General features: G+C 51.2%; 1 protein-coding gene across 1 annotated transcript; it reads right to left on the bottom strand.

The window, feature by feature from the left end:
- Nucleotides 1–3: 3 nt before the first annotated feature.
- On the bottom strand, nucleotides 4–16,971 carry THOP1 (thimet oligopeptidase 1). The gene is made up of 13 exons (XM_079328464.1): nucleotides 16,693–16,971; nucleotides 15,753–15,956; nucleotides 8,018–8,166; nucleotides 5,816–5,923; nucleotides 4,972–5,074; nucleotides 4,727–4,887; nucleotides 4,221–4,356; nucleotides 3,770–4,136; nucleotides 2,735–2,936; nucleotides 2,453–2,639; nucleotides 2,118–2,246; nucleotides 1,758–1,894; nucleotides 4–1,659 (listed from the first exon to the last, which is right to left on the bottom strand). The coding sequence occupies exons 1-13, from the start codon at nucleotides 16,706–16,708 to the stop codon at nucleotides 1,504–1,506; spliced, it is 2,055 nt and encodes a 684-aa protein (XP_079184590.1). The 5' UTR covers nucleotides 16,709–16,971; the 3' UTR covers nucleotides 4–1,503.
- Between the last annotated feature and the right edge of the window lie 4,237 nt (nucleotides 16,972–21,208).

The following is a 21,208-nucleotide window of genomic DNA, read 5'->3' as shown; positions in this document are numbered from 1 at the left end:
CTCCCAAAAAAAAAAAAATAAATGGAGCTCTCTTCCCTGCCAGCCTGGGATGGGGATGGAGAGGTGCCAGTCACCCCCAGTGGGGACACTGGAGAGGGGACAGAGGGAGCTGTGGGGCTGGGAAGGAGGGAGGAAAGTGCGTGGTTTCCCTGTTCAGCTTCACTTCTCTCTCTCTCTGGAGAGAAGAGTCGGAGAAAATGATCAAAGCTCAGTAAAACAGGACGCTAAAAACAAAAACAGCCGGGGGCAGCGCGGGGCCGGCACCGCCCGGCCATGCCTGGAACACGGAGGGAGGGGACAAGGACAAGATGCTCGAGGTGGCCCCAGCAAGCACCGAGGAGCCGCCAGGGGTTGTCACCAGCGGGTTCTGGAGGAGGGAGGTGACAGCAATGACTTGTCCCAGCGCCAGAGCCGCGCTGGTGACAAAGGACAGGGGACAGCCTGCAGCGGGGGGATGGGGCACTCAGGCTGTCACTCGTGTCCCCAACCCACGGCAGAGTGGCAGGGATGGATCCCACAGCCCCCAAACGGCCTCACACAATGCACCCGAGGCTGTGAGGGGTGGGACACAAACCCTAGAGCTCCCCAGGAAGCCACTCCAAACCCTTCCCAACCCCAGGCTTTGCCCTCAGGGTCAGAACTCTGCCACAAGGTGCCAGGCAGGGTCTTGGGGCACTCTGGGGACAGCCTGGGGCAGGTGGCACAGCCCAGGCTGGCTGCTGTCCCTCCCTGTGGCGCCGCAGCTCAAGGCCTGGCACAGAGCCCAGGGGATATTTTTAACCAGGCATTTGTGTTGTTTGAAGCTGTCAGCTCAGTGTTTTCAATCATAAACACAACCCTGCCCTGTCCTGGAGCTGACAGCAACAGCAACACTCTCAGCTGCCACAGGCTGGCATGGCACTGGGGTGGCCTCAGGATGACCCTGAGATGGCCCAGGGACATCTGGCAGCACACAGAGGCCATGTCCCCAAACCCCCTGTTCTGCACCACCCACCTCTGTCCCCCTGGCAGGCAGGAAGGTCCCTGCAGGGCAGGATGTTCCAGTCAATTCCCTGTGGGTTTTGAGCTCTGGGATCTCCCCCCATCTTTGCTGCACAGCCAAGAGCTGCCCAAAGATGGGGAGAGCAGGACTGTCCCTGCCCTGGTGTCAGCTGTGTCTGCACAGACCAAGCCAAGGTGGCAACATCAACAACAACAAGGTTTTTTGAAAGAGAAGGGATTTAAAAACAAAGATTCAAGTTTGGGAACTCCTCTTGCCCCCCTCCCTGGCTCCTAAAACTCACCCTGGTGCAGAAATCAAAGCTCAGCCAATTGGTGTGGGTGACTCACAGCCCCAGGGGTGACAAGGGCAGGTCACCTCTGTGTCACCACAGAGCCCCAAAGCCCAGGGGGGGGCTGGGAGCAGGACCCTGGAGGGGCAGCTCCAGGCAGGGGGGTGTTTGGTGACAGGAGCCAGGTGAGGGCAGGTGTGTGGGCAGGAGTTTCCCCCACCAGTGCAGCAGCTCAGGCCGAAGGCACCGAGTTGCTGTCCACCTTCAGCCCCTTGCTGGCCAGGAAAGCATCCTGCCTGGGCTCCCTGCCCAGGAATCTCCTCAGCATGTCCGAGGCGTCCACGGAGCCGCCGGGGTGCAGGATGCAGTTCCTGTAATCCATGCCCACCTGCATGGGGCACGCACAGGGGCACGGGTGGGACCCCCACCCTGGCCCCCCCAGATCCCTAAAATACAGCCCAGAAACCTCCCCCCTCGTCCCTTTACCTTGCAGTTCATGATTCCCTCCTGCTTGAAGCGGGTGTGGAACATGTCCATGGAGTACACCTCGCTCCACAGGTAGCCATAGTACTGGGCATCGTAGCCACCAGCCAGGTGGCCAAAGGTGGCAGGCATGTTTGTACCTGAGGGGACACAAGGGGTCAAAAAAGAAACAAAAAACCCTCCACTGCTGTTTCAGCTCAGCTGTTCACAACCCAGGAGACAAAGGGAGGAATTTTCCAGGCTTTTCCAGCCCTGTTTTTCCCGGAGCCAGCACAAACTGTCCCCACCCAAATTCCAACAGGAATTTGCTGAGCCACATGTGCAGGGCAGGCCTAGGAGGGACAGCAGGGTGGCACCTTGTACCTGGGGTGGCAGGGACACCCAGCACCTCTTCACAGAGCTGGGCAAACACCTCCACGGGGTCAGCCTTGGTCTGGGTGTGCAGTGCCTGGTCCACCTTGGCCAGCACGATCTGGCGCAGGTTGAAGAGCCCTGTTCCCAAAATGAGGAGGAGGAGGCAAACTGAGGCAGCAGGGCAGGCTGGGTGGCACCTCTGTCCCTGTCACATGCCACATCACCCCCTCTCTTCCCACATCTCCCCATCCTCTCAGAACACCAAAAGCCTTTCCTATCCCCAGCCAGGTGACTGAGTGTCCCCTTCCCACCCCCACACCCAGGGACCATCAGTCCCCTCTCACCTGTGTTTGCCTGCCGGGATTTAATGAGTTTCTCCAGCAGCTCATCGGGGATGGGGCTCCCTGTCTTGTAGTGCCTGGACATACGAAGCAGAGGCTCCTTCTCCCACACCCAGTTCTCCAACATCTGTGACGGGGCCTCCACAAAATCCCTCTCCACGTGTGTCCCGCTGAACATGGCAAACTCCGCCTGGGGGGACGCGGCCGGCTCGGAATCCCACGGGAAAACGGGATGGGGGGAAAAAAACCAAACCCCTGAGCTGTGCCAGCACAGGGAGGCCTCACCTGAGAGCACAGCTGATGCATGACGTGCCCAAACTCGTGGAAATAAGTCTCCACCTCGTCGTGCTGCAGCAGGGAAGGGGCGTCCGGTGTGGGTTTGGTGAAGTTGGCCACCATGGCGGCCACCGAGATTTGGCGGCTGGAGTCCGGCAGGAGGCAGCCGGGCTGGAGGCCAAAGCAGGCGGCGTGGCCGTACTTGCCTTCCCTGGGGGAGGGACAGGGGTTGGGAGGGATGAATCAGGAAAATTTTAGGAATAGGATTGCCTAGTAAAAAGATTTTGAGGGTATGGAAATTGTGAGATTGAGGTGAAAGCAGTTTTTGACTGTGTGGTTGAGAGCAGCAATGTGGATGCTTGAAGGTCTTCACCCTTTGTTAACATAACACCAGTTGCTGCAAAAATATCAAAGAGCAGCAGAGACCCTCTCCAGGCATGACAGGAAGGGTCCAAGATCAGGTTTAGAGATAAGAAAGTTGTAAAACATGGTGATGTAGTGATTCCTATAGGTTGTATGCAATTGTGAGAAAATTTGTATCCTGTATTAGATTGGTTAGTGAAAATTAGAATATTCAACATAGATTTATTGTCTTGTAGACAGGAAAATCACTCTCTTCCCTCTCTTACTTTGTTCTCTTACTCTCCTCTCTTATCTCCTAGAACTCCTACCCTCCACTCTCTTTCTGCCCTGCTCTGAGCTGCAGCTGACAGCTCCTGGCAGGGCCCTTTATACCCACACCTTATGCAATAAACTGCAAACTTCAAGACCAGAATATAGAGAGGGCCTGAGTTTGTCCTGACCACTGTCCCCACAGACTCCCACACTCAGAGATGCTTCCAAAATCCAGCCACAGCTACAGCCTCCCCCACTGTGGTGCTGAGAGCAGGAACACCCGGTGACCCCCTTGGTGACCCCCTTGGTGACACCCCAGTGACATCCCTGCCCCAGCACACAGCACTCCCTCCACTCCACACATCTTGGAGCAGGAATCTCCTCTTCCTCAGGCTCTGGCCCCAGATTTCCCCCAGCCCCAGGTCTCACCGTGGGTACAGGTCCAGGTAGAACTTGCCGATGGTTTCCCCGGAGGACGCGTCCTTCACCGTGTAGAGCTGCACGTCCTCGTGCCACACCTGAGCCTTCTCCTCCAGGTGGAAAGTGAGGCCCAGCAGCTCCTGGTAGATGGCCAGGAGGCCCGTGGTGACCACCTGCATGGGGAAATACTCCTTGAGCAGGTTCTGGTCCACGCTGTACTTGGTCTCCTCCACCTGGTTCATGTAGTAGCGCATGTCCCAGGCGTTGATGCGGTTGTCGAACTCCAGCCCGCGCTTCTCGCACTCCTTCTTCTTCAAATCCAGGATCACAGCCCTCTCCTTCTCCCCCAGGGGCTTCAGCTTCTGGGCCAGCTCATCTAGGGGAAGGCAGGCAGGGTTGGGATGTGGGATCAGAGCAGCACACCCTGCCCAGGTTGTGCCTGCTGGGCCCCAGGACGTACCCAGGAACGTGGCCACCGTCCGGCTGCTCTTGGCCATGTTCATCTCCAGCACAAAGTCAGCGTGGGTGCTGAAGCCCAGCAGACTGGCCTTCTGAGCCCTCAGGTCCACCAGCTCCTTCAGGATCAGGCAGTTCTCCTGCAAGGCAGAGAGTGAAGTACATGGGGGAGGAGAGAAACAGAGTGGGAAGAAACAAAAGTCTCAAGGGAGATACCCTGGTCAGCCACAAATCCCAGGGGAGATCCCTTGGGTGCTCTGGTCAGTCTCAAATCCCAGGGGAGATCCCCTGGTCAGTCAAAAACCACAGGGGAGATCCCCTGGTCAGTCCCAAATCCCACAGGAGATCCCCTGGTCAGTCCCAAATCCCAGAGGAGATCCTCTGGTCAGTCCCAAATCCCAAGGGACATCCCATGGGTGCTCTGGTCAGTCCCAAATCCTAGTGGAGATCCCCTGGTCAGTCCCAAATCCCAGGTGACACCCCCTGGGTGCCCTGGTCAGCCCCACTGACCTCTTTGCACCTGGAGTTGAACATCTCCTCCACCTTCCTCCTGGTCTCAGGCACGTAGCACTTCTTCAGCAGGGGGAAGTAGTGTGGGTACTTGAGGGTGACCTTCATCTTCCCATCCTCTGTTTTCTCCAGGGAGTTCAGGAAATCCTCAGGGAGCCCCCCTGGGAAAAAAAGAGCAAGCAGGGGCTGGGGGAGAGCCCAGGATTGTCCAGGAATGCTCTGGGATCCCTCAGGGCACCCCATACCTAATTCCTCCCTGGAGAAGGGCAGGAAGGTGGTATCCTCATTGAGGTTCTTGTTGAAGTCTATGCACAGCACACTCAGCTTTTTCTTGATAGCTTTGATTTTCTTCAGAATGCAGAAAACAGGAGAGAAATCAGAGCCAGGGGGGCACAGCAACAGCACCCTGCTGTGCCCAGCCTGGCCTTGGCTCTGACCCAGCCCAAGGGTGCAGAATTAATGATGGTGTGCAAGCAGCCCAGAAAGGCTCCCTGGGGTCACACTTGGCAAGGATCAGCCACCTCAGCAAGGTCCTGCTGCCTCAGGAGCTGCAGCTGCTGCAGGAGCAACCTCCTCTCTCCTTATTTCACCTTTTCTGCTGTTTTTAACCCAGTTTTGAGCTCCTCTGCTGGTGCATGGTAAAAAAGGGAGGCCCCTGAGCATCTTCAACCCAACTCCAGCCCTTGGCATGTGGGGATTTGGTGCTAATTCCCCAATTTTAGCTTCCCAGGAATCCTTAAACTCCCAATTTGTTAATGGAAAGGAAAAAGAGGGATGGAGGAGCTGGAGGCATCACCCAAAATCACCAGAATCAGGGAAAAACCCAAAGCTGAGCCTCAGACCCTGCCAGGGCTGTGACAGGGACAAGGGGAATGGATCCAGACTGACAGGAAGCAGGATTAGATGGGGAATTAGGAAAAAAATTCCTTCCTGTGAGGCAGGGGAGGCCCTGGCACAGATTCCCCAGAGGAGCTGTGCCTTCCCCTTCCCTGGAAATGTCCAAGGCCAGCTTGGAGCAGCCTGGGACAGTGGAAGATGGGCTCTGAGGTCCCTTCAGCCCAAACCATCCCAGGATTTCTGTGCTCCCACCTCCTGTGTCTCCTCAGGGAGGTGCAGCCCATTCCTTTTGCCCAGCTTGATCAGCCTCTCCAGGTACCTCTTGGCCTCAGGCTTCAAGGAAGCACTATCTGCTTTCTCCTGGAAATAAAAAAAACCAACAAAATTCCAAATTCTCAGGGAGCTGCAGGAAGCTGATTCCCAGTGGGAGCTCTGGGAATACCACAGACCTGGCAGCAGATGGAAAACCCCCAGGGAAGGCTCTGGTTTGGTGCAGTGGTTGCTCCCAAATCCTTTTAAACACGTCACTTTTGTGCCATGTCAGCATTTTGGGGGGTGGTTTGGGGTTGGATTTACCAACAGCCCCTCAGCAAAGGGGTGATCAAAGCTCTGAGTGAGAGGGGCAGAGCCCTCAACCTCAAATTTCCCATTAATCATTAACAGTGTGACCAAACCCCACTCCTGAATCTCTCCCTTCTCAGCTCTGGGATGAGGGAACAGGATTTGCTGGAATTCCAGGGGGTTCCAGTGATAAAATATGGGAATTGTGTGCAATAGATTCAGGGGGTGCAAAGAAAGGTTGGGTCTGGTAGGCCTGGGAAAGGGAATTATTGAGCTTTGTCTGCACCTGTGTAATCATCATATGATAAATATTATTGTTAAATATAATGATTGTTTGGTAATTGAATAGAATTGTTGTTTAATCATAATGAGAATCATGAGAAATTATGTAATTAGCAAGAATAATGAGAAAGGATGTTTGGGGGGCCTGAAGAAAATTAGAAGAATTTATGCTTGGATAAGACAATAGAACAATTTGGGTTTAATAATTAATATATAGCTATGTAACAAAAACATGTCCAACTCTAATCCATGTTGGATCAGATTTGGGTTTGTACCCCTGATTCCCAGAGCTCTTCAATAAAAGCACCTGTATATAATCACCCTGTGATGATATGTTTCCAGCTGTGTGCTGGGTTCTAATACAGGATGTGGCCAGAAATGTGGATTCTGTCACCAGCTGTTGGAGCTGGGTGGATCAGTGACCCTGATCTCCTGGCACATATTATATGTTAATGGGCCACCTTTAAACCAGCTGGGGCAATCATCTTTATCTTCCCACAGCCCATCCTCCCTCCAGGAGATATCTCCTGTTAATGGGCCAGGTGTGAAACCAGGTGAGCAGTGATCCTGCTCTCTGTGGATATCTCCTGTTAATGGGCCATTGTTTTAAACTGGGTGTGGCAGATTCTTATCCCTGTGGGAGATATCTCCTGTTAATGGGCCATTGTTTAAAACTGGGTGTGGCAGTGACCCTGATCTCCTGGCACACATTCTCTGCTAATGGGCCATCTTTAAACCAGCTGGGGCAATCATCTTTATCTTCCCACAGCCCATCCTCCCTCCAGGAGATATCTCCTGTTCATGGCCAGTGAGTCCCAGTGCATGACTGATAAAATTACATCATCCCACTGGGAGATGCTCCAGCCAGGGGAGGAGCCAAGCCTTTCCTACCCAGATAAAAACTGAGATTTTGAACAGCAAGTTTCCATTTTTCCACTGGATTCCAGAGGAAAGCCAGACCCTTCCACATCATCCCTGGAGCTTCAGAGGAAACTGCACCTTCTCCAGGAGCACTGCTCCAGCTGAGCCACATCTGCCACTGCAGGAGGATGCAGCACCATGGAATGGGACTGTGCCACCACCCTGACTGACTGAGGGTGTCAGCTTGGATTCTGACTCTGGCAGGGTTTGGGATTGTTCTTCAAGAAAAAGGGGGAGGAAAGTGCTGGAGGCATCACCCAAAATCACCAGAATCGGGAAAAACCCAAAGCTGAGCCTCAGACCCTGCCAGGGTTGTGACAGGGACAAGGGGAATGGATCCAGACTGACAGGAAGCAGGATTAGATAAGGAATTAGGAAAAAATTCCTTCCTGTGAGGCTGGGGAGACCCTGGCACAGATTCCCCAGAGGAGCTGTGCCTTCCCCTTCCCTGCAAGTATCCAAAGCCAGCTTGGACCAATACTTTATTTCCAATTTTAATTTTCATTTGAAAGAACTGTTATTCCTAACTCCCTAACTGCCTGAAATCCCCTTCACTTCAAAACCATAATAATTTTGCCAGAGGGGGGTTCACACTCTCCACTCCAAAGACAACCTTCTACCTTTATTATCAGACACCTGTCCTCCAAACCAGGACACCCCAAGGTCCTGCCTGGCTGGCAGGGCACCCACCTGGAGCCACACAATCCTCTGGTACACGTCCTGCCTCATGCTCATCTCCACGTCGAACTCGGAGAGTTTCTTGTCGGCCTCGGTGCTGGCGGCGCGGATGGCCTTGCAGGGGGACACGTGCTGGGGGAAATCCAGCATGTTCCTACGGACTGCCAGGACAGAAAGGGGGACAGGGATGGTGGGTCTGCATCCCAGAGTGTTGGGAAGGGTGAGGATGTGGTTCTGATCCCTTGTGTCACCTCACACCGCAACCCTTCTCCCAATATCCACAGGAATTCTGTTCCTGTGAGCGACCCAACAGATCTGCCCCAGCTGTGGCACCACAGGAGTTGGATTTGAGGAATTTGAGGAATTCCATAACATCTGCCCCAGCTGTGGCTCCACAGCAGGTTTGGGGTGTCCTGTGCAGGCACAAGAGTTGGATTTGAGGAATTCCATAAGATCTGCCCCAGCTGTGGCACCACAAGAGTTGGATTTGAGGAATTCCATAAGATCTGCCCCAGCTGTGGCACCACAGGAGATGGATTTGAGGAATTCCATAGGATCTGCCCCAGCTGTGGCACCACAGCAGGTTTGGGGTGCCCTGTGCAGGCACAAGAGTTGGATTTGAGGAATTCCATAGGATCTGCCCCAGCTGTGGCACCACAAGAGTTGGATTTGAGGAATTCCATAGGATCTGCCCCAGCTGTGGCACCATAGGAGATGGATTGGAGGAATTCCATAACATCTGCCCCAGCTGTGGCACCACAGGAGCTGGATTTGAGGAATTTGAGGAATTCCATAACATCTGCCCCAGCTGTGGCTCCACAGCAGGTTTGGGGTGCCCTGTGCAGGGCATGGAGTTGGATTTGAGGAATTCCATAGGATCTGCCCCAGCTGTGGCACCATAGGAGTTGGATTTGAGGAATTCCATAAGATCTGCCCCAGCTGTGGCACCACAGGAGATGGATTTGAGGAATTCCATAGGATCTGCCCCAGCTGTGGCACCACAGCAGTTGGATTTGAGGAATTCCATAGGATCTGCCCCAGCTGTGGCACCACAGGAGTTGGATTTGAGGAATTCCATAAGATCTGCCCCAGCTGTGGCACCACAGGAGCTGGATTTGAGGAATTTGAGGAATTCCATAACATCTGCCCCAGCTGTGGCTCCACAGCAGGTTTGGGGTGCCCTGTGCAGGCACAAGAGTTGGATTTGAGGAATTCCATAGGATCTGCCCCAGCTGTGACACCACAAGAGTTGGATTTGAGGAATTCCATAAGATCTGCCCCAGCTGTGGCACCACAGGAGATGGATTTGAGGAATTCCATAGGATCTGCCCCAGCTGTGGCACCACAGGAGTTGGATTTGAGGAATTCCATAGGATCTGCCCCAGCTGTGGTACCACAAGAGTTGGATTTGAGGAATTCCATAAGATCTGCCCCAGCTGTGGCACCACAGGAGTTGGATTTGAGGAATTCCATAGGATCTGCCCCAGCTGTGGCACCACAGGAGTTGGATTTGAGGAATTCCATAAGATCTGCCCCAGCTGTGGCACCACAGGAGTTGGATTTGAGGAATTCCATAAGATCTGCCCCAGCTGTGGCACCACAGGAGCTGGATTTGAGGAATTTGAGGAATTCCATAACATCTGCCCCAGCTGTGGCTCCACAGCAGGTTTGGGGTGCCCTGTGCAGGCACAAGAGTTGGATTTGAGGAATTCCATAAGATCTGCCCCAGCTGTGGCACCACAGGAGTTGGATTTGAGGAATTCCATAACATCTGCCCCAGCTGTGGCACCACAGGAGTTGGATTTGAGGAATTCCATAGGATCTGCCCCATCTGTGGCACCAAAGGAGTTGGATTTGAGGAATTCCATAACATCTGCCCCAGCTGTGGCACCACAGGAGCTGGATTTGAGGAATTTGAGGAATTCCATAACATCTGCCCCAGCTGTGGCTCCACAGCAGGTTTGGGGTGCCCTGTGCAGGGCATGGAGTTGGATTTGAGGAATTCCATAGGATCTGCCCCAGCTGTGGCACCATAGGAGTTGGATTTGAGGAATTCCATAAGATCTGCCCCAGCTGTGGCACCACAGGAGATGGATTTGAGGAATTCCATAGGATCTGCCCCAGCTGTGGCACCACAGCAGTTGGATTTGAGGAATTCCATAGGATCTGCCCCAGCTGTGGCACCACAGGAGTTGGATTTGAGGAATTCCATAAGATCTGCCCCAGCTGTGGCACCACAGGAGCTGGATTTGAGGAATTTGAGGAATTCCATAACATCTGCCCCAGCTGTGGCTCCACAGCAGGTTTGGGGTGCCCTGTGATGGGCATGGAGTTGGATTTGAGGAATTCCATAGGATCTGCCCCAGCTGTGGTACCACAAGAGTTGGATTTGAGGAATTCCATAAGATCTGCCCCAGCTGTGGCACCACAGGAGTTGGATTTGAGGAATTCCATAGGATCTGCCCCAGCTGTGGCACCACAGGAGTTGGATTTGAGGAATTCCATAAGATCTGCCCCAGCTGTGGCACCACAGGAGTTGGATTTGAGGAATTCCATAAGATCTGCCCCAGCTGTGGCACCACAGGAGCTGGATTTGAGGAATTTGAGGAATTCCATAACATCTGCCCCAGCTGTGGCTCCACAGCAGGTTTGGGGTGCCCTGTGCAGGCACAAGAGTTGGATTTGAGGAATTCCATAGGATCTGCCCCAGCTGTGGCACCACAGGAGTTGGATTTGAGGAATTCCATAACATCTGCCCCAGCTGTGGCACCACAGGAGTTGGATTTGAGGAATTCCATAGGATCTGCCCCATCTGTGGCACCAAAGGAGTTGGATTTGAGGAATTCCATAAGATCTGCCCCAGCTGTGGCACCATAGGAGTTGGATTTGAGGAATTCCATAGGATCTGCCCCAGCTGTGGCACCACAGGAGTTGGATTTGAGGAATTCCATAGGATCTGCCCCAGCTGTGGCACCACAGGAGCTGGATTTGAGGAATTTGAGGAATTCCATAACATCTGCCCCAGCTGTGGCTCCACAGCAGGTTTGGGGTGCCCTGTGCAGGCACAAGAGTTGGATTTGAGGAATTCCATAGGATCTGCCCCAGCTGTGGCACCACAGGAGCTGGATTTGAGGAATTTGAGGAATTCCATAACATCTGCCCCAGCTGTGGCACCACAGGAGTTGGATTTGAGGAATTCCATAGGATCTGCCCCAGCTGTGGCACCACAGGAGCTGGATTTGAGGAATTTGAGGAATTCCATAACATCTGCCCCAGCTGTGGCTCCACAGCAGGTTTGGGGTGCCCTGTGCAGGGCATGGAGTTGGATTTGAGGAATTCCATAGGATCTGCCCCAGCTGTGGCACAACAGGAGGTGGATTTGAGGAATTTGAGGAATTCCATAAGATCTGCCCCAGCTGTGTCACCCCAGGAGGTTTGGGGTGCCCTGTGCAGGGCATGGGGGTGGATTTGAGGAATTCCATCATTCCTGATGGCAGCAGCATTCCCTGTGTCCTTCAAAGCCCCAAAATCCACACCCCTGCTGCAATTCCACTGGGGAAAACAGGGAGAACATTTGCTATCCCTGCAAAAGCTCCAAGAGCAGCACCCCAGGTGCTCTGAGGCACCTGGATCCTCCCCCCTGAACAGGCAGCTCAGCCTGGGAAATGCTGACAGTCCTGCTGAGGTGAACATTCCTCCTGCTGAGAAAGAATTTTTTTTTTTTTTCTGTTATTTTAGGGAAAAAAAAAGAAGAGGGAGAGGAGGAAGATGAGGGTGCTGCCTGCCCCAGGCAGGTGGGACAGCTCCAGCACAGGTGTCACAAGGAGGAGCTGCCTGAATTGTCACTCTGCTGAAAAATAATTTGGTAAAAAGACAAAGAAGTGAAAAGTTTTGGTGTCATCACGTTGTGGTATTCTCCCCAAAAAATCATAGTTGGATTTATTTCCCCCCCAAAAAATTACAGCAGGGTTTGCTCTCCTCAAAAAAAGCACAGGGGGATTTACATCCCAAAAAATTACAGCAGGATTTACTCACCCAAAAAATCCCAGAGGGGTTTACTCTCCCAAAAAATCACAGCAGGATTTATTCCCCCCCCAAAAAAATCAGAGGTATTTACTATCCCAAAAAAAACAGAGCAGGATTTACTCTCTCAAAAAATCCCAGTGGGATTTACTCTCCCAAAAAAATCACAGTGAGATTTAGTCCCCCTAAAAAACAGAGCAGGATTTAGTTCCCAAAAAAAACAAAAAAAAAAAAATCCCAGCAGATTTTTTTTTCTCCCAAAAAATCCCAGTGGGATTTACTATTCCAAAAAAAACAGAGCAGGGTTTACTCCCTAAAAAAAAAAACACAGTTGGATTTACTCCCCCAAAAAAATGACATCAGGATTTAGTCTCCCAAAAAAATGACATCAGGATTTACTCCCTCAAAAAAATGACATCAGGATTTAGTCTCCCAAAAAAATCACAGTGAGATTTGCTCCCCCCCACAAAAAATCATAGGATTTACTCCCCTCAAAAATCAGAGGGATTTCATATCCCAAAAAAAATATCCCAGCAGGATTTACTCTCCCAAAAAATCCCAGCAGGAACCAAGGCAGATGGAGAGACATTTTTCCTGCCACAAAAAAAAAAAAAAAAAGAAAAAATAAGAAAAAAAAAAAAGAAAAATAAGGAAAAAATAAGAAAAAATAAGGAAAAATAAGAAAAAATAAATAAGAAAAAATAAGAAAAAATAAGAAAGGAGGTGAGAGTTTCTTGGATGTTTTCTGCTCCCACTGGTGGCACAGGGAAGCCAGGACAGCTTTGGGAACTGCCAAAGGACTGTCCTTGGGTTAATTTACTTTTCCAAATCTGTTCTTTGTGCTGTTCCTCACTGTACAAACATCAAAAAAAACCCAACATTCTGCTGGGGAGAGGAGAGCAGGTGACAGCACAGAGCTAAAATAAAACATCAAAAAAATTCTTAATAATGGTGGGATGGGCTGGGAGGGAGCTCAAAGCTCAGCCCTGAATGGGGCAGGGACATTTTCCAACATCCCAACCTGGCCTGGGATAATTCCAGGGATGGGGCAGCCAAATTTCACCTTCCTAGGGTGAAAAATTATTCTTCTGGTTAAATTTAAATATTTAATAAAAAATAAGAAGAGATAATAAATCAAGGTTTAATGGTTGGGTGCTTGGGATTTAGCCAAGAGCACACTTGATATTTTGAATTTTTTTTTTTTTTGGATTTTATTTATTTATGTATTTAATTCATATGTCCTTTATTGTTGCACATGTCCTTTATTATTTTATTCATAAACAATGATGGATATTTAAACTTTTCCTTAAATTAGTTTCTATTTTTCAAGAACTCTTTAGCATGGCTCTTTTTTTGGGGCTGTATTTTTAGGGCATGCATATTTTTTGGCTGTGGTTTTATTATTATTGTTATAATAATTATTAATATTTTTTTCTTTTTATTATTACTTCTAGTTTGGGCTTTGGTTCAGGTGGTTGGTGCTGATGGTAGCAGGGGTTTTTATCTTTTATATCTTTTATATATTTTATTTTTTATATGTCTTTTGGATGTTATCCTAACCAAGCATAATTTTATCACCTATTTCACTACTACATCTAATAAAAACTATATATTTATAGCTAAGTTACTTTTAATATTGCATTATATTAGTTGCATTATTACCTATATTATTATTAAAAATATGCATTATTAATTATATTATAATACATATGTAATAAGAGCTACTTTTAACATTGCATTTATGAAAAATCAATATTAAAATATATATTTATAACACTAGGGAAGAATTCCTGCCCAATTTTTCACTGTCTGTCAGCAGGAAAAACTCCCCCATTTCTGATCCCCACAAATCCCCAGACTCCCATTCCCACCTGCTATAAATTATAAATTATTAAATTATTATTGGCTTTTCACAAATATTAAAATGAATGTTATATGTATAATGTTGGAAAACTTTGATGTATGAATATAGTTCATTTTAGATCTGCTATTAATAAAACTTAGTATTATTATACTATATACAAATCAGAAATAGTAGTGTAATAAGTAAATTTTTTTGGACTATATGGTGATGTATAAAGGTTTTTTTTTCATGTAACTAACTCAGAGAATGGTAAAAAAGATATTCAGGAAATTCTTCACATTCTTGGATTATCCTATCTGGATGAAGACCAGAACTCCAGGAAAGGAATTTATTGATCTCTGTTATGAGGGTGTGTGCTGATGAGAAGGAACCACAAGGAGAAATAAAATAAAAATAAATTTGAAAAAAAAAAAGGTGATTTACAGGCTTGGGGTCTAATTTTGAATAATGGACAAAGATCTATGAATATGCAACAGGTTGCTGAATTTAAAAAAGTGTTTTCTGAGGTAGGGAGTGCACTGAAAAAAAGGAACCACAAGGAGAAATAAAATTAAAATAGTAAAAAATAATAAAATAAAATGAAAATAATAATAAAGTTGATTTACAGGTTGGAGGGGAGATTTTGAATAATTCATTAAGATCTATGAATATGCAACAGGTTGATGAATTTAAAGAAGTGTTTTCTGAGTTAGGGAGTGCTCTTGGCTGAATGTCAAGCACCTGACTGCATGTTTTACTTTATTTGTCTCTTATTATATTTTATTAAAAAATAAGATGATGATGATTATTATTATTACTATTATTATTATAATATCCACCAGGAAAGTGAACCTCGTTTTTCACATCCCCATCCCCAAATCCCCACCTGTGTACTGTTATAATTATTATTATTATTATTATTATTATTATTATTATTATTATTATATCCACCAGGAAAGCTAAGCTGGTTTTTCACACCCCATCCCAGAACCCCACCTTTGTACTGTTGTTATTATTATCATTAGTAGTAGTAATATTACTATTATCATTATGATTATCATTATTATTATATCTACCAGTAAAGCAAAGCTGCTTTTCCACACCCCACCCCAGACCCCGACCTGTGTACTGTTCTTATCATTATCATTATTATCATTATACCTGTGTACTGTTATCATTATCATCATTATCACTATACCTGTGTACTGTTATGATTATTATCATTACACCTGTGTACTGCTATCATTATCATCACTATACCTGTGCACTGCTATCATTATCATCACCATACCTGTGTACTGTTATCATTATCATCATTATCACCATACCAGTGTACTGCTATCATTATCATTATCCTCACCATACCTGTGTACTGTTATCATTGTCCTCACCATACCTGTGTACTGTTATTATTATCACCATACCTGTGTACTGTTATGATTATCATTATCCTCACCATACCTGTGTACTGTTATTATTATCACCATACCTGTGTACTGTTATCACTATTATCACCATACCAGTGTACTGTTATCATTATCATTATCATTATCATTATCAATCCTCACCATACCTGTGTACTGTTATCATTATCATTATCCTCACCATACCTGTGTAGTGTTATCATTATCATTATCCTCACCATACCTGTGTACTGTTATCATTATCATTATCATTATCCTCACCATACCTGTGTACTGTTATCATTATCATTATCACTATCCTCACCATACCTGTGTACTGTTATCATTATCACTATCCTCACCATACCTGTGTACTGTTATCATTATCACTATCCTCACCATACCTGTGTACTGTTATCATTATCACTATCCTCACCATACCTGTGTACTGTTATCATTATCACTATCCTCACCATACCTGTGTACTCCACCTCCACGTCCGCCAGCGCCTTGAGCGTGTTCTCGTAGCTGACCTCGCCGCGCTCCTGCGCTCCCACGCGGTCGTAGACGAGCTTGGTGCTCTCGGTCAGCTCGGCCGCCATGGCCTCGATCTGCTCGGCCGTCAGATCCCAGCGCAGCTGCCGGCCCAGCGGCAGGGGCGCCTGGCTGTGCGCCACATTCCCTGCGGGCAGACCGGGAAAACCGGGATCATCCCCGGGAGATCCGCGCCCCGCCGCGGGAGGATCCGGCCCCGAAACGCGATCCGGGGCTGTGCCGCGCTCGGGGGCACTTGGGGGGCACAGGAGAGCCCGATCGCCCTGAGGGGCTGCCCCCGGTTCCATCCTGCTGCTCCCGGTCCCGTCCTGCTGCCCCCGGTCCGATCCTGCTGCCCCCGGTTCCATCCTGCTGCCCCCGGTTCCGATCCTGCCTCTCCCGGTCCGATCCTGCTGCCCCCGGTCCGATCCTGCTGCCCCCGGTCCGATCCTGCTGCCCCCGGTTCCATCCTGCTGCCCCCGGTCCCGTCCTGCTGCCCCCGGTTCCATCCTGCTGCCCCCGGTCCGATCCTGCTGCCCCCGGTTCCATCCTGCTGCCCCCGGTTCCATCCTGCTGCCCCCGGTCCGATCCTGCTGCCCCCGGTCCGATCCTGCTGCCCCCGGTCCCGTCCTGCTGCCCCCGGTTCCATCCTGCTGCCCCCGGTCCGATCCTGCTGCCCCCGGTCCCGTCCTGCTGCCCCCGGTTCCATCCTGCTGCCCCCGGTCCCGTCCTGCCGCCCCCGGTCCCGTTCCGCCGCCCTCAGCCCCGTCCTCCCGCCCCTGGTCCGATCGTGCCTCTCCCGGCCCCGTCCCGCCGCCCGGTCCCTGTCCACTCCCCGTTGTCCCCTCGCCCTCTCCCCGCTCTCCCCGCCCCGCCGCCGGTACCTGTCGGAGGGGCCATGTCGCCGAGAGGCCCCGCGCTGCTGACGAGGCCGGGAGGAAACCGGGCCGGCCCCACGCACCGAGCATGTGCCCCGACCGGAGAGGCGGGCGGGAGAGCGGGGCATGCTGGGAACGTGGAGGACCGGGCCGCTCCCGCCTCGCCAGCAGCGCACCGGGAGCGGGGAGCGGGGCCGGTTCATCCCCGCCGTGACCCTCCGAGCCGGCCGGGAGCGGCCCCGGGGCGGGAGCGGGGCGGGCGCGGAGCATCCCCGGGTCCCGCCCGCTCGTTCCCATGGCAACGCCTCCGCGCGTTGCCGAGACAACGCTACATCTCTATGGTCTCGGTGTGGGCGGAGCTTCCGCTATAAGCCCCGCCCCGCCTGTGCTATATCGGGGGGCGGTGCCGGTGCGGCGCCGCCGCGCTGAAGGCGCTGCGCATGCGCAGTGCGGGAGCGCGCCCGGCCCAGGCGAGTGTCCGGTGAGCGCGAGGGGACCGGGGGACACCGGGGGACACCGGGGCGGGGCCTCCACCGGGACCCCTCCGCCTCCAGAGCCGCTGCTGCCGGGCCGTGCTTCCCAACAGCAGCCGCGGTGCCGCTCCGGCTTGGGGACAGCGGCACCGGCCGGCACCGGCTGCAGCAGGGCCTGGGGGGCGGGACCGGACCGGACGGGACGGGGCGTACCGGGCTGTACCGGGATGTACCGGGATGTGCCGGGATGTACCGGGCTGTACCGGGATGTACCGGGCTGTGCCTCCCGCTGGGATTTCTCCGTCTCCGGTCCTGCCCGGAGTTGCCCGCCCCGGTCCCGGTGGAGGCACCGGCGGGTTCCCGGTTGTCTCCACCGGGGGAGGCTCCGGCCGGGGCTCCCGGGGCTTTGGGAACCCGAAGGGGGAGCGGTGCCTTCCCTTCTCCGCCTGCCCCGGAGCTAACGGGGGATAACGGGAGCTCGGACGGGCCCGGTGCTGTTCCCGGTTCGGTTCCCGGTGCTGTTCCTGGTTCGGTTCCCGGTGCTGTCCCGGTTCGGTTCCCGGTGCTGTTCCCGTTGCTATTCCCGTTGTTATTCCCGGTGCTGTTCCCGGTGCTATTCCCGGTTCTGTCCCGGTGCTGTTCCCGGTGCTGTTCCTGTTGCTATTCCCGTTGCTATTCCCGGTTCGGTTCCCGGTGCTGTCCCGGTTCGGTTCCCGGTGCTGTCCCGGTTCGGTTCCCGGTGCTATTCCCGGTGCTGTCCCGGTGCTGTTCCCGGTGCTGTTCCTGGTGCTATTCCCGTTGCTATTCCCGGTGCTGTCCCGGTTCGGTTCCCGGTGCTGTCCCGGTTCGGTTCCCGTTGCTGTTCCCGGTGCTATTCCCGTTGCTATTCCCGTTGCTGTCCCGGTTCGGTTCCCGGTGCTGTTCCCGTTGCTGTTCCCGGTTCGGTTCCCGGTGCTGTTCCCGTTGCTATTCCCGTTGCTATTCCCGGTGCTGTTCCCGGTGCTGTTCCCGTTGCTATTCCCGGTGCTGTCCCGGTTCGGTTCCCGGTGCTGTCCCGGTTCGGTTCCCGTTGCTATTCCCGGTTCGGTTCCCGGTGCCGTTCCCGGTGCTGTTCCTGGTGCTGTGCCGGTTCGGTTCCCGTTGCTGTTCCCAGTGCTATTCCCGTTGCTATTCCCGGTGCTGTCCCGGTTCGGTTCCCGGTGCTATTCCCGGTGCTATTCCCGTTGCTGTCCCGGTTCGGTTCCCGTTGTTGTCCCAGTTCGGTTCCCGGTTCTGTTCCCGTTGCTGTCCCGGTTCGGTTCCCGTTGTTGTCCCAGTTCGGTTCCCGGTGCTATTCCCGGTTCGGTTCCCGTTGCTGTCCCGGTTCGGTTCCCGGTGCTGTCCCGGTTCGGTTCCCGGTGCCATTCCCGTTGCCATTCCCGTTGCTGTTCCCGGTGCTGTTCCTGGTGCTATTCCCGGTTTGGTTCCCGGTTCGGTTCCCGTTGCTGTTCCCGGTTCGGTTCCCGTTGCTGTTCCCGGTTCGGTTCCCGTTGCTGTCCCGGTTCGGTTCCCGGTACTGTCCCGGTTCGGTTCCCGGTGCTGTTCCCGTTGCTGTTCCCGTTGCTATTCCCGGTGCTGTCCCGGTTCGGTTCCCGGTGCTGTCCCGGTTCGGTTCCCGGTGCTGTCCCGGTTCTGTTCCCGGTGCTGTCCCTGTTCGGTTCCCGTTGCTGTTCCCGTTGCTATTCCCGTTGCTGTCCCGGTTCGGTTCCCGTTGCTGTCCCGGTTCGGTTCCCGTTGCTGTCCCGGTTCGGTTCCCGGTACTGTCCCGGTTCGGTTCCCGTTGCTGTTCCCGTTGCTGTTCCCGTTGCTGTCCCGGTTCGGTTCCCGTTGCTGTCCCGTTGCTATTCCCGTTGCTATTCCCGGTTCGGTTCCCGGTGCTGTCCCGGTTCGGTTCCCGTTGCTGTCCCGGTTCGGTTCCCGGTGCTATTCCCGGTTCGGTTCCCGTTGCTATTCCCGGTTCGGTTCCCGGTGCTGTCCCGGTTCGGTTCCGATGATCTCCAGCCCGTTTCTCTGCCTGTGCTACAAACCCCGTTAAGCGCGGGACGGGCGGAGCCGGAGCCGCTTTCCCTCGGGAATTCCCGGTTCGGGTTCTGCTTTTCGGGGTCTCTCCGTTATAAATAGAAACAAAAATCTCGATATTCAGCAAAGTTTCAATTGGGATTGATTACACAAAGGCAGAAAATCTGATTTTTCAGACTATGGAAAACCCTTTTTTGATTTCTTTTAGAAACTGATGTACACAATATTCATAACAGGTGGGTTTAAACAGATATATTTCATTTTATCTAGGTCCGTGTTCTTTTCTTTTTTTAAGTATTCTAGTTTATACAAACTCCAAAATTCTGTGATTAACACCAATCATTTATCAATTATCTCACTGCTTTGGGGTTTTCTTCTTTTTTCCCTGCCAGGACAGCCCTGGCTACCAGGGGTTACCAAATTCCTCCTCTTTGGTTTCAGGACCAAGCTGTGCTCAGGGAGCAGAAAAATGGGAATTTATCCTGAGGGTGAATCCAGGTCTGGAGAATTCCTAAAAAATATCAGAGGGTGAATCCAGACCTGGAGAATTCCTAAAAAATATCAGAGGGTGAATCCAGACCTGGAGAATTCCTAAAAAATATCAGAGGGTGAATCCAAACCTGGAAAATTCATAAAAAATATCAGAGGGTGAACCCAGACCTGGAAAATTCCTAAATAATATCAGAAGGTGAATCCAGACCTGGAAAATTCCTAAAAAATATCAGAGGGTGAATCCAGACCTAGAAAATTCCTAAATAATATCAGAGGGTGAATCCAGACCTAGAAAATTCCTGAAAAATATCAGAGGGTGAATCCAGACCTAGAAAATTCCTAAAAAATATCAGAGGGTGAATCCAGACCTGGAGAATTCCTAAATAATATCAGAGGGTGAATCCAGACCTGGAGAATTCCTAAAAAATATCAGAGGGTGAATCCAGACCTGGAGAATTCCTAAATAATATCAGAAGGTGAACCCAGACCTGGAGAATTCCTAAAGAATCTTTTAATCTTTAATTTCTGTCTCTCCAGGGTTTGGGTTTTTTTGGAACACAGGAGATTCCAAAATCCTTTGCTCTTCACTCTTTTAATCCCTAATTTCTGTCTCTTCAGGGTTTTTTCTGGAAATCAGGAACTTCCAAAATCCTTTTGCCCTTTACTATCTGAATCCCTAATTTTTGTCTCTCCAGTGTTTTGTTTTGTTTTGGTTTTTGGCTTTTTGGGTTTTTTTAAGCCCTTTACCCCCTAAATCCCCAATTTCTCTCTCCAGGGTGATTTTTTGGAGCCCTTTTCTCTCTAAATCCCCAGTTTCTCTCCCCAGGATGTTTTTACCCCATTTTCTCTCCCTATGGTGTTTTTACCCCCAGTTTCTCTCCCCAGGGTGTTTTTACCCCCATTTTCTCTCCCCAGGATATTTTTACCCCCATTTTCTCTCCCCAGGGTGTTTTTACCCCCATTTTCTCTCCCCAGGATATTTTTACCCCCTGAATCCCATTTTCTCTCCCCAGGGTGTTTTTTGGAACCCCTTTTCTCTCTGAACCCCCGTTTTCTCTCCCCAGGATGTTTTTACCCCCGTTTTCTCTCCCCAGGATGTTTTTACCCCAGTTTCTCTCCCCAGGGTGTTTTTTGGGACCCCTTTTCTCTCTGAACTCCCATTTTCTCTCCCCAGGATGTTTTTACCCCCATTTTCTCTCCCCAGGATATTTTTACCCCCTGAATCCCATTTTCTCTCCCCAGGATGTTTTTACCCCCAGTTTCTCTCCCCAGGGTGTTTTTACCCCAGTTTCTCTCCCCAGGGTGTTTTTACCCCCGTTTTCTCTCCCCAGGATATTTTTACCCCCTGAATCCCATTTTCTCTCCCCAGGATATTTTTACCCCTGTTTTCTCTCCCCAGGATGTTTTTTTAACCCCATTACCCCCTGAACCCCCATTTTCTCTCCCCAAGGTGTTTTTACCCCCATTTTCTCTCCCCAAGGTGTTTTTACCCCGTTTTC

This window comes from Erithacus rubecula, assembly GCF_903797595.1.
Source record: "Erithacus rubecula genome assembly, chromosome: 28".
In the NCBI taxonomy this organism is placed as follows: Eukaryota; Metazoa; Chordata; class Aves; order Passeriformes; family Muscicapidae; genus Erithacus; species Erithacus rubecula.
This window is presented reverse-complemented; position numbering and strand designations above follow the sequence as displayed.

What these genes read in the sequence shown, in the direction of transcription:
- THOP1 (XM_079328464.1), bottom strand. An exon ending in TCCCTGAGGAGACACAGGAG is followed by an intron (nt 5,075 to 5,815) that starts GTGGGAGCACAG and finishes TGCATTCTGAAG; the next exon opens with AAAATCAAAGCTATCAAGAA. An exon ending in CTTCTCCAGGGAGGAATTAG is followed by an intron (nt 4,888 to 4,971) that starts GTATGGGGTGCC and finishes TTTTTTTCCCAG; the next exon opens with GGGGGCTCCCTGAGGATTTC.